Here is a 12,971-nt window from a genome sequence, read left to right as displayed (position 1 = left end):
GACAGTAATTAGTTCATGACATGATTTAGTTACATAAAGCTAATAAATAAGTGTGTAGTTAATAAATATTGTAAGTAAATTTATTCTAAAATGTTTTGGCTTTGAAATCTGATCAGAGGAAGACGTGTATCACAAATGATCTCTGTTGTGTTATGCATTGAGCAACAGTAGCGCTCTCGCCATGAACCTGTCTTTGGCGTATCTTCTCCAGTAATGTTGTGAACAAATGTTTCAGCAGGAATAAAAGAGGAAATAGCTCATGTACATGCTTGTGCCTTGGGAAACTTTCATCTTTGTGAGTATTAAATATGTTCAGATAGAACATATTTAATACAGGACATAGAATGTGGATATGTCTTTGACACCACCTTTTAGGTCATGTAATGTAATGTGCATGTTTTTAAAGTAGGCTAATTATTAAGCCTGGCATTAAGATGTGTGTATTAGCTAATAATTTATTTTCATTTTTCATACAAAATAAAAAAGTCTTGAGAAGGAAAAGGTTTATAAAGAGCTTCAGTAAAATCAAGAAAAGCAAGTCTTGCTCCATTTATCAGCTTTAGCGTACTGGTTCTCATAAAGCACTTTTCTACTTCACTTGAGCACTCAGAGTGCTTCATACAACACACCTCGTTCACCCTTTCACACACATTTATACTCAAAGAGCAACTTCAGGTTAATCATAGCCTCCCGTAAAAATATGTTTTCTAGTTGTAATCTGCTGAATGAATCATCTGCAAGAGATAAAATTATCTATTAAAATATTCTTAATATTCTGTGAGCAAAACAAAACAAAGAAAGATGAGTGTTTGGTTTGAAACAGAAACGTTCCCACAGCTGTGTTTCTTCCAGCTCTGCTCCTCTGCTGCTATAGGACAGACTTCCCCCTGAGCTGAACACTTTAATTACAAGACTCAGGAGGAGACTCATGTGACATTATTGCCGCTGCTAAAGTTCTTCATCATAGCTGTGTCTCATTCTCTCAAGGAGTCTACACTCCCAGAGAAGTGTAACAGTGTGTGGCTCCCTCTAGTGGATGTTGTGGAGTATTCTGTTGTCTTTGCTCCAAAGGTTTTTGTACAGAGTTTTGGTGTTTCCTGTCACTGTGGGCCTCACAGCACAGTAGTACACAGCAGAGTCTGTCACTGCAGCAGAGGAGATCTGAAGGTTCAGACCATTTCTGTCATCGACCATTCTGACAGAAAGTTTGGAATTTGTTGTGGTTTGTGTTCCCAAATTAAAGATTAGGAACTCTGGTGGTTTTCCAGGATATTGTCGATACCAGTAGAACTCGTCACCTCCAGCTGCTTGTCTGGAGTATCTGTAGGACAGAGTAACTGTGCTGCCTTCCAAACTGGACTCTTCAGTTTTGCTTGCAGTGAGTTGTTGACAGCTGACACCTAAAGGAACAGAAATCTGTAAATATTGTGTTTTTATACAAAGAAATCATAAATAATAATTAAAATATTAGGATGAAGTTTTTTCACATGCAGATTGTCATGTACCTGTTAGAATCATGATGATTAACAGAGAAGTTTCATAACAGTCCAACATCAACATGTTGAATAAAATGAATCTTCTGTGTGTTGAACTCTGTTGAATGTGGAGGTTTCTCTCTCTCATCTGTTCTTCAGTTGCAGCTCAGCTCCTCCCTGAATCTCTGTGTCTCCTCTTTGGTTGTAATTTTCTGATCAAATCTTGTCACAATGAGACTTTTCTGTGTTCTAACACTCACCTCTGCAGTGAGAGAAAAGTACAAACAGGTAAAGGAACGTCTACTCACAGTTCTTTAGCGATGCACACGGCTCACACCGTGTGTAGACATCCCCTGCTGAGTCAGTCTGCCAGGTGGCTCTTGCTATATGTTAATTCAAACTCTGATCCCTGGAACATGTGCTCAATAGTGCAACTGTGCTCTCTCGCCACAAGGGGGCTCCCACACACAGTTGACAGCCTTTCCAACACAGAGGACAGATTCTGTCAAATATCGGCTGTACATGTCATGATCTTGGGTCTGATTATTGTAGGGTCTACCTTACAATATAAAGCACCAGTCTTAAGGCCTTTACATGCTGAGTGTGTTGCAAACTTGCTGTGTAATGTATATGCCAGATTGCCTGTACTTTTGTACTTTCTAGTTAGTTTTTTTTTTTCACCTTGACTTTTTGTATTTGTGTTGGTAGGCAGGTTGGACTACAATATATGATTTGGAAAGTTCATTGGAGGGGTATAGTGCTCCAGGGACTCCAGGGAGGAAGGGAGTCCACACAACACTCTCTCAACTCAGGGTTTGTCTTACCACACACCTGGGAAGATAGAAACCAGGAATCTACACAGAAGAAACACACAGCAAGTATCTTGAAGCATCAGCAGCAGCACAAACACTGAGCAGAAGGAGCCAGGGCTTCACTAACTCTAATTCAACAGTCCAGTGAAGAATGACAGCCAGCGGCAGCAACCTGAGGTGAGGCCCACTCAGGAACACAAACAACAACAAAGGAACACAGACAGAGGAGAGAGAGAAAACTAAAGTAGAGAGACAGACAGCAAACAAACCGAGAAATCAGCTGGAGAGGACTGAGAGACCATCACATTTGACTTTTAATTCAATGTAGGTTTAATAAGTTTTTAGATTGAGTTTAATCATTTCAGTTTAGTTTTCAACTTTTAAAAATATTTATTTTTAACTGTCATTGTCTGTTTTAGTTTTAGTCTTTATTAATTATTATTGCCTGGAGGGCAAATGTCACTTAAAGCCTCATAAAGCCTCATAAAGCACGTTTTGAACACATTTGATCAAATTCACAAATATTTAAACTACGGGCATTTCCACTGTTGGTCTTTCTTTTCTTTTTTCCAAGTTCACAAAATCATTTCAGGTCTAGTTTTTATTTTTGTTTTAGTTAACCAAAATGCTTTTCACATGTAGATTATATTAGTTAACTATAATAACCTTGATATGTACACAGTAAAGGTGTTCCTCAAAAATGCACTGTAAGTGTAAGAAGTGGACATGAGTGATGATGAGCAGGTCCAGATGCTTCTAAACACGCAAAGAAAGAAACGAACATTTTGGCTTCATCTCAGGAGAAAGAAGAGGTGATTGAACTGATTGTTGCGTACTGCAGTGTCTGAACGGTCCGATCTGTTAATCTACAAGCAAAAATCATGAAATTTGACAAATATGAAATTTCAAACTTGATCCAAAAAAATTAGTTAATCCTGCAAAATTACACTGTCAGTGTGAAGGGCTGCATTAAAATAGGTGACTCTGAAAAACATTTGTAACACAAAGTATTTGCAATAATTTTATTCACCTGGTTCAGAGTTTAATTTGTTCCCTTTTCAATCTTATCCTCTTGTGTCAACTCCCCTAGTTTAAGGTTCTGACGTGCTGACAGTTGCTTGTCTAGTTTTACCTTCTGTCTCATTGCTTTTGATGATCATCACCTGTGTCTTGTTACACTCTTGTTTCTCCTAATACCTCTAACCCTCGTGTGTTTTAAATAGTGCTGTTTATTCCTCAGTGTCTGTGTCAGTCTGTGTTGACCTACCATCATGTCTTCCCTGGTTGACTGCAGATTAATTTTCTGGAGTTTGTCTGTTGCTGCCTTCTTAATCAGCAGTCTTATTGCACCAGTCACCCAGGTCAACACCATCACTGCTGCCCCAGGGCCAACGGACTGTGAGCCACCCAGCATTCAAGCTTTGACGCTGGTGCCCAGCTTGTAAGAGCTCCTGTTATTCGGCATTCCAGACAGTTCATATGATTGTTGGGTTTTTCTCTGTATTTATTATTGTACGATCCACTGTACAATATAAAGCGCCTTGAGGCGACTTTTGTTGTGATTTGGCGCTATATAAATAAAATTGAATTGAATTGAATTGAATTGAATTCCATGAATAAACCAGCTTCAGCATTGGTGTGGTTGTGGTCGGAGGATGAGGAGCCATGCTCTCTCTTCCTCTTGGAAGACTGCCCCGTGGCTCAGTCCTGCCTCCTTGCCTGGGTGCTCCAAGGACACCAGACTAAGCCAGTGAATCTTGTGCCTAAGTTTACCCAGACTACCTCAGTTAGGTACAACGAGAGCAGGCAAACCCTGAGAGTTTCGTGATCCCAGGCAACCAGCGCAGTGTCAGCAGCCTATCAAGAAACACTGTTCCAGGTTTATGTAGACGACTTAGTTAGCTGCTGTTCCTCTCATTCAGTATTATTAAAGTGAACTGAAATTCTGTAGTCTGCATTTCATGTTGTGCAGTCTCATTTAACTAAAGTTGGTGCTACAAGTTGTTGTATAAACTTCCTAAGATTAAAACCACTCATGGGTCTGATCGTGTTAATGACTATTACATATCTGGACTTCATATGATTGTTGGGTTTCTCACTGTATGTATTATTGCAGGGTCTACCTTACAATATAGAGCACCTTGAGGCGACTGTTGTTGTGATTTGGTGCTGTGTAAATAAAATTGAATTCAATTTAAACATCATGATGAATTTCTCATCTAAAGCTCTCATTAAAAGGCTCCAGGTGAGGAAAAACTTGGTTTTTGTATCAGTGATTTTAAGATACTCGAACCAGAAGAAATACACTTCACACAAAGCATCAGTATAGAAAATTGAATATCAATATATATTTAGTCTTTATCACACAAAGAACATTGTTCAAGCAGGGATTTCTCTTTCTGATCAGCAGTGCAAAATATTTTCTCAGACCAATGTCAGAAGAGCTTTGGTGCAGAGGTTAGCACCGTTACCTCACAGCAACAAGGTCCTGAGTTCACCTTCATGTGTGCAGTTTATATGTTCTCACCTTGTTTATTTGGATTCTCTCTGCGTGCTCCAGCTTCCTCTCACAGTCCAAAGACATGCAGTTAGTGGAATAAAGTTAATGTTAGCCCTGTATCAGATTTGTGACCTGTCCAGGTTGTACCCTGGCTCACACTCTACGGTTGCTGGAAGCTTCAATCTTCAACGGATTGAAATGAAGAAGGAATCATTTAGAGCAGTTTAAAACATTAAATCATTGAATCCATGAATCTGAAAGTGTTTTTGAGTGCAGACTGAAAGGTCTATTTAGCAGTGCTTTTCAGAGGAGAGTTTTTATACTGAACTAAGCACAGACTCACTGAAGAATTATGAAACCAAGCTTCAGATCCAGGATACAGAGGTTGTTTGCATCAGAGATGGATCGGAGTGTCAGAGGAAAAGATGTGCCAGCAGGATGGTCCACATACACTGCTACTCTGTTGGAGGATAGCAGTGTACATGGACTGGCTTCATTATTCTCACTGAGGAATTAAGAGACCAGACTCCAAATCCAGGATACAGAGGTTCAGTGAATGTGGTGTTGAAGGTGTGGAGGTGGATCAGAGAGTCCAAGAAGATACTGTAGAAGGACAGAGTGCCAGCAGGATGGTCCACATACACTGCTACTCTGTTAGAGATAACGTCTTTGGGGATGAAGGTTTCTGTGTTATTATGCAAGACAGAGTAAGAGTAAGAGCAGTCCAGACTCCAGGACTGACTGTTCAGCCCAAACAAGCAGTCATCACTGTGTCCTCTCCTCTTGATTCCTTTGTAGCTCACTGCTATAGAAACATATCCACTCCACTCAACCTCCCAGTAACAATGACCAGTCAGCCCATTTGTGCACAGCAGCTGAGGGCGGTCAAATCTCTCTGGATGATCAGGATATGGCTGCTGTGCATTCAAACGCATTACCTTTCTGTTGTTGTCAGACAGGTGGATCCATTTGTATACTGTGTTTGGGTCGATTGTGAGTTGATAGGAATCTGATGGAGAGAACAAATAAATCCAGCTGCAGTTATTGATCGATCATCTATTCATTGATCGGCTCTTTGATGGTGACTCCTGATATCAGAGATATAAATAAGCGACACAATAGTTTAAAGATGGTTGGATTTGTGCTGTTTTGTTTCCAAGAATCATCATAAAATCAAACTTACACTTCTTCAGACCCGAGCTCACCCGTCGGACGCCATCAGGCTCCACCCTGCAGGGAGAGGAGGGGTCAAACCAGCACAGTCGTTGGCAACATGTTAACATGGATGTCGCATCACTCATACTGTTATAGAGGGAAGACTTCATGTAACTCTTACATCTGCATAAAACAAACAAACAGGCTGAGTGAAGGTGGCAGGGATCTGTTCATACCTGTTTAGAGACTCCTTTCCTGCAGACCACTGCTTCACTTCTTCAGGTGCATCTTGAATCAGAATTGCTCTTTTAAAATCAAATATTAAAATTTTCACACCACCTACATGTTTTTTTTTAAATGAGATAGAACAAAAGTAGGAACTTAAAGTGTTTTTTCCTCATATATCAGTTGAGTGAAAGCAGCAAAGCCACCAAGAGACTTTGATGTGCTGACATTCGTCCTCTGCTTGTGATGGTCACTGTTAGTAATTATCTACATAAACTACTGAAGAAGACTGATGGATTCAACGCATCCATCAGAATATAAATATGTGTGCATGTTAGATAGAAAGCTCTTACATAGAATAGGTGAACGAGGCAAGTTGCATAAAGCACTTTGCGTGCTCAGATCAAGTAGAAAAGAGTTAAATAAGAACCGTTTATTCAATCTAAGCAGCTTTGGAAAACGGCGACTGGACCCCATTAAGTTTTTTGAAGAGGTTTCTCCTTCAGTGTTTAAACTCTAGTGGGAGTTGTCCACTTAAGAGGATCATTAGCACACTATTGATCATGTGCCTCATCACAAGATCCAAGTTATGAAAAAAGGTGTGGGTCATTATCAGCAGAGGTTTTGGATGAGACTATGGTGAAACCTCGCCTCACTCTATCATGTGACCCATTGAGATCACCGGACGCAAGATGTGAGTAGCGGTTGAGGTGCCTGGGAAGACTCAACATAACTGGAGTATAGATGGTTGTTGACAGCTGCTGTGTCGATCAGGTGAACTGTGAACTCAGAAAAGTTCCATCAGATTTTTCAGCCACCTTAAAGTACCATCAGGAAAGCTTCTGGTTGTTAATGGTTTCATTTTTCAGCCCCAAACACACTGACAATGCAGTAAAAGCATAGCTGGATAGAAAACACAATGAAACACTGTGAGCCATGCACCGGCTTCCTCAGAGCCTGGACCTCATTATTGAAGCCATGTGGGATCATCGAGGTCTCTCATATGGACTGATGCCACACAGAGCTGTCCACTGGGAAATTAATGTTGTGGGATACTTTTCTGTTTTGTTCATCATCATCATCATCATCATCAGTTTTTAGTTCCATCAGTCGCTCATTAATGTGAATAAACCATACTGAACATTTCATGCAGTCTCATGTGTCCTGTCATCCCAAAACAACACAAAATTTTAAAGTCACATCAAAAATCTGTAACACTAACTTTGAAACAGGTAGAAGCGCTTTGTCAGAGTGTCTCTCTCTTTGGTTGGCATCTGTTCAGATGGGAATTCTTCAAAGCTTTGCATGACCTGTTGGTTAGACTGCACTTTAACATGATTCCACACACAGAGGTCGATTTTATTGTCGGCAACACAAGACCCTGTGTTTCTGAGTGTGGGCTCAGTTCAGGCCTTTACGGGTGCATTTTTAATATCAGATAGATAGATAGATAGATAGATAGATAGATAGATAGATAGATAGATAGATAGATAGATAGATAGATAGATAGATAGATAGATAGATAGATAGATAGATAGATAACCTCTTGTAGTATGTATTTGTGTATTCCATATATTCCACTTGCCAAACTTACCATTCTGAATATTTCCTCAATGTCATCTGTAAGGCAGTGCTTCCTGACAGCCTCAAAGATATGTTGGATAAAGGCCGAACCGTATGTTTCATGTTTGTATGAACCTGTGTCTGCAAGCAAACAGAAACAGATCATATCTGTAGTTAGGCGGTGTTTGATCGTTATAAATGTTACTTATTGGAAGGTGGTGCACTTACAAGTGGTGCTGGAATGAAAAATGATGAAATCCTTTTCATTCTGTGCCCGAGGACCTTTGACAGAGTTCACTGACAGAGATTCGATGTCATCTGTGGGCACAAATTGTTTTCTATCAAGTAAATCCGCCGATTCCTCCCCCACTGAAACAAACACACAGACTTATTGAAACGTGTTGATCTTTTACCTTTTCAAATGAACAAATATTAACAGTAAATTCATTCATGCTGTTTGTTGGGTGTGTGAGGACAGATGAGAATCACCTCCTCTGCAGGCGTGAATAATGATGATCTTTGGTTTGTCCTTCAGTGCAGGACAGTTCTTTGTGTTTAAGTGCTGAAAGATTTGGTCAATTTCAAACTCCTCAGTTCCCGTGCCTCCATAACACACCAAAGTCACAAACACACTGTCTGTGAGGGCCAGTTTTGGGTGTTCAGAAAATTCTTTCAGAGGTTTATCGATCATCTGTGAGAACAAATCAGTCACTGGATCATTTAACCAGTTTGTAAAACTGGGTGCAAGTGAAGAAATATTTTCTGCTTTTAAAAGTTACCTTTGCAGTAATGTCCCCACATCTCACTACCTCATATCCAAGAGTTTGAAGTAGATTTTGCATGACTTTCTCATCTTTCACAGCTCTACATTTGTATAAACTTGTAGTAAACGTTTCAGTATTGATCAGCAGGGCGATGCGATTTGACTGCGATTGTTGAGTCACTGGGTAAATCTGAGAGACAAAATGGAAACTCTTCAGATCATTTTAACACAAGCTGATTTTTTTTAAATGCAGTCATTTGCAGTAATTATTATTATTATTGGTTTGAAAGTTACTACAAGAGGCTAAGATCAAACAATCAACATATCTAATATGAATTATACAGTAACATACTTTTTTACCCTGACTGTCTGTCCACGTCTCCATCTTTGACCTGGAAAGAAATCAGAGGACCTTTTGAGCTGGAGGAACAGAACGTGTCACATCACATCATCTCTGCTTCTTGTGGATTATTCAGGACTGATTTTTAAAATAATATCAATGAGAAAATGTATTGCTGATACTGAATAATTGATAATAAGACTTGAGCCTAATAAACCTGAAGACTATTGAATGTAGATACACGGGATCCTACTCAGGCATTAACGTGAGATTTGGCAGGTGGGGAAACTCTAAGCCCAGGTGCAGTGGGGCAGCGTGGGGGACTTGGAAATGAGACACTGTAGCTCCACTCAGTGTTTCTTTGTATCCAGGCTGTGATCAGCTGAAGCTGCTCTTTGTGGATTTAACCGACCGAATTCAGATGTTACATATTTCCAGCTTCTAGCCACCATGAAAAACCTAAAAACATAGAATTTAGTGAATTAACTCAAACAGCACCTTACAGTTAAACAATCTCTGATTAAATGTATGCAAGCAGCACAGCTACTCTTCACCAGTCCAAGTTTACCCCTCTCAGCTTTACCACAGTACTGCAAACTTAACACTTTCACTAACATAAAATCTGAATAATTTAATTTCTGTCCCGAGATGTTTCACAATATGAAAACAAAATAATCATGTTCCTCTCATGTCTTCTTTCTTTGCAACATTCTCCATCTCTGATGTGACAGATGAAAGAAAAACCTCCTTCAAAGTAAAACAGAAACAACATCTACTGCTGCTGCTAAGACAAATGAGAAATGAAGAATCAGAGACTTACAGCAGAGATGCTGAGTCCTGGTTGTCCTCTGATTAAAGAGCTCAGACTGCTCAGAAGAGAAGGACTCAACTTTACCTGAACTGGAGACACCTGCTGACTGACTGACTGACTGACTGACTGGGTCCTCTTTTATACTAAGCTGGAATCTAGTTAGAATTGTTTTTCTTGAAGATAACGTGAAGGCTGAATTCTTTGGACCAAACTGGTTTTGCTTTGGCTGTTTGGGAGGTTTCCAGTGTCCTGAAAAGAAACTGACCGAACTGGTTTCACAATATGCCAGAACAAACACAGGAATGAGGCTCACTTTCCTTTACACAGGTGATATGTTTGCTTCTTCACTGATTAACTCATGAACATGTTTAGAGATAATTCAGGAACTACTTGATGTAATGTTCCTCCACGAATCCCCACCTTATCATGGTGGAGGGATATGATGCCAAACGATACCAGGAGCTCTGTTTTCAATGGTAATTTGCCCCTGGTAGGGTCCCTATATGCACACTGGTCCTGAGTGAGGGGTAAGACTAAGAATAAATCAGAAGACATCCATGCTGCATTGACCAGTGGACCATGTCTGGGTACGTGGGATGGGGTTTCTGAGGCTCTAAGCTGGACCAGGCCCAGGGGAGGGGCTCCACAGAGCGTGCTTTGCAGCCAGGCACTCTGTGAGTGGATGGACCACAGACAACCAGAGCAATGTGGGTTAGGTGGCAGCCAAAGTTGGAGGCCCTGGCGATAACCCAAGGGTGGATACATCTGTTTCCCCCAGCTTGATGCCTTTATGTTGGGATTTTTCCTGGTGGACAAGAGAGTTGTTTCCCTGGAACGGGTTCTGTCTGTTTGCACTTTTGCACCAAACCTGGGCTTGTGTTTGGTTGTTGGATGGAAGTTTTGTGCTTTTTAAAGTCTATCTAACATTAGTTGGAAGGAACCCTGAAATACTGGAGTAGGTCACAGTTTCAGGCTGTTTGTGTCCTGCTTCACTGTCTTGATGGGACTGCCAGTGTCAAAGTTTGAACTGAGAGATCATTTTCTTTCTGACTCACAGCAGAAGAATGAGGCCGCTCAGCAATGCTGTGTCAAACCTGGCCTGCAGGTAAACGTTGCATTAGGACAGATAATAAGTATAGATTAGATGATTTCCTGAAGAAGCAGCGTCAGGGGAAAGCCCTTCATTAAAAATCCAAAACTTCCTCATGATCAGTGTGTTGGACTCAGGACATAAACCAGACCAAGAGTTAGCTTTCAAGCAGCACCAGTTTGAGTTGCCAAATTTCAACTAACACAAATGTTTGTTTGTCAAAAGATTATGAATATAAAAGAAAGAAGACCAACTGTTAATTTCTGCTGCTTGTATCAAGCTCAGAAGCTAAAAATGCAGGACCTGGTTCTGATCACAGGTTCCAGGTCATCTCTAATTTCCTCCATCAGCTTCATTGACCATGGGCCAGTGACATTATATTGACCACATGCTGTCTGACTGAGCTGTGTGAATTCCTTAAATATTCTTGTACAAAACAATAAAGTGAGAAAATCACGTCCCCACTGTTCCAGCATGTCTTTAGTTCAAATCTCTCAGGTTGTCACATTCACAGTTCCTCCTCTGTTTTTCTTCTCTTTAGTATTTCCTCATGTTTCTGATGCTTCCCCGTCTATCTAATCCCCTTTCCTTGTCCCCACTTCCTGATATATTTGATATTTACTCTTTGCTTGTTTTGCCTTGTTGGTTTCACACATATACAGTAATGCTGTCAGGTTTCCTCCATGTGTTTTCTTCTTGGTTTACAGCAGCTATGTGGAGTCTGTCTTTGCTGGTTCATCAGATTTAAAGTTTTCTATTGTATAATCCTGCGTCCAAAGTCATACTTTTGTCTTTTATAATCTCTGTAAGATTATAAAATCTAAAGAAGATGTGATGTTGAAATGTTGCTGCAGTTCCCTGTGAAAGAAAATATGTGAACTCATGAACTCTGCTGACTGGAAACTCCCTGCTGCTGCAGAAATGTGTGAGCGGTCCTCAGTGTTTAGATCAGAGGGAGCCTGGACTCATGTGGTGGTGGAGCAGGACTGCTGAAGAGCTCAGTGGAAGGACCCAAAGACTCTGGTCCTGATGAAATGTGGGGGGTGGAGGAGGGCATCAATCTGACATTGAAATGAAAACTAAGAACAGCACAGAGGGGAAGACTTTGAAAAATGAGAGCAGGACATTGATGTTTTCATCACACCTGAAGGAGAGCATCATCATCTGATGTGATGAGTTCAAAGAGAATAAATGGAATAAGCATGAGATGGTCTTCCTGGTTGGACTTTTAGCTTCATGTGAGAGATTTTAACTTAAAGAGATAAACCTCTGTTACTCTGTTTACTTTGCTTCTGCTGCATTTTTGCATGTCCTCATCCACTAAATATAAAATAGTGTAAATGAGCAGCTTTGGATGTTTGACAGTTTTTATTGTGTCTGAACGTTCCTACAGTTGGTTTGTGGTTGATGTGGATTTGCTGCTCATGTGAATCCTCCCACAGTGTTTCATTAGCAGCTGTAACCACAGTGACTCTGATAAAACAGGAATTAGCAGAATCCATCTGATATGAAGCTGTGCTTTGAATACCACTTCCCTCCTCTTTGAAGAGTAGTCAGATATCTGTGTTCAGGTTTTTGTACAGCCTCTTCTACACTTTGTATCACTGTGTTTCTAGAGCACAGTAGTAGAGAGCTGTGTCTGCCAGGGTTAGGGCTGTTATGGTCAGATCAGTTGATGTAAAAGATGTTTCTGAGTCATATCGATTATCAGGAATATAATCATCACCACTCTGTGATCTTGCTCCTTTGTAGAGTATAAACTGAGGAGCCTGAAGGTCTGAATGATGTTTGTACCAGTTAAGCCAAACATTGCTATCACTAGTCTGATAGTCACATCTGAGTGTGACAGATTTTCCTTCTGTTTCAGTGACTTCAGTTTGTTGAGGAGTGATTGAGTCTCCAGCTGTGAGTCCTGGAAAAAGAAAGAAGAAAAGTAGTGAAATGCAGTCTGTATATCTGCTTAATGCAGCAGCTTCAACTAAACTTTAATCCCTGTTCTTAAACTCACCTATAATGTGAGATAGAAGCAAAAAGAGGTGCAGCAACATGTCTTTGGAGTTATTAAAGCCAGACAGACAGCACATGAACAATGTTCTTCCACTGCAGCACAATGACCAACAAATAATGTCATTGGATGAGCTCATGATCAGTGGGCGGGGCCAGTTTAATGTCCCAGCCAATCAAATAGTTTTGTGCTTCCACAGCAGCTCTGTCTCTGTCTCTGATCTTTACTGCTT

The 12,971-nt window shown here is 40.5% G+C and overlaps 1 protein-coding gene across 1 annotated transcript; it reads right to left on the bottom strand.

The window, feature by feature from the left end:
* Positions 1-7,186: 7,186 nt before the first annotated feature.
* LOC120434310 (caspase-1-like) lies at positions 7,187-8,936 on the bottom strand. The gene is made up of 6 exons (XM_039602166.1): positions 8,846-8,936; positions 8,510-8,683; positions 8,220-8,421; positions 7,959-8,099; positions 7,762-7,871; positions 7,187-7,477 (listed from the first exon to the last, which is right to left on the bottom strand). The coding sequence occupies exons 1-6, from the start codon at positions 8,876-8,878 to the stop codon at positions 7,385-7,387; spliced, it is 753 nt and encodes a 250-aa protein (XP_039458100.1). The 5' UTR covers positions 8,879-8,936; the 3' UTR covers positions 7,187-7,384.
* Positions 8,937-12,971: the final 4,035 nt, after the last annotated feature.

This window comes from Oreochromis aureus, linkage group 18 (assembly GCF_013358895.1).
Source record: "Oreochromis aureus strain Israel breed Guangdong linkage group 18, ZZ_aureus, whole genome shotgun sequence".
In the NCBI taxonomy this organism is placed as follows: domain Eukaryota; kingdom Metazoa; phylum Chordata; class Actinopteri; order Cichliformes; family Cichlidae; genus Oreochromis; species Oreochromis aureus.
Note: the sequence above shows the minus strand (reverse complement) of the source record. Positions and strands in the feature narration are given on the sequence as shown.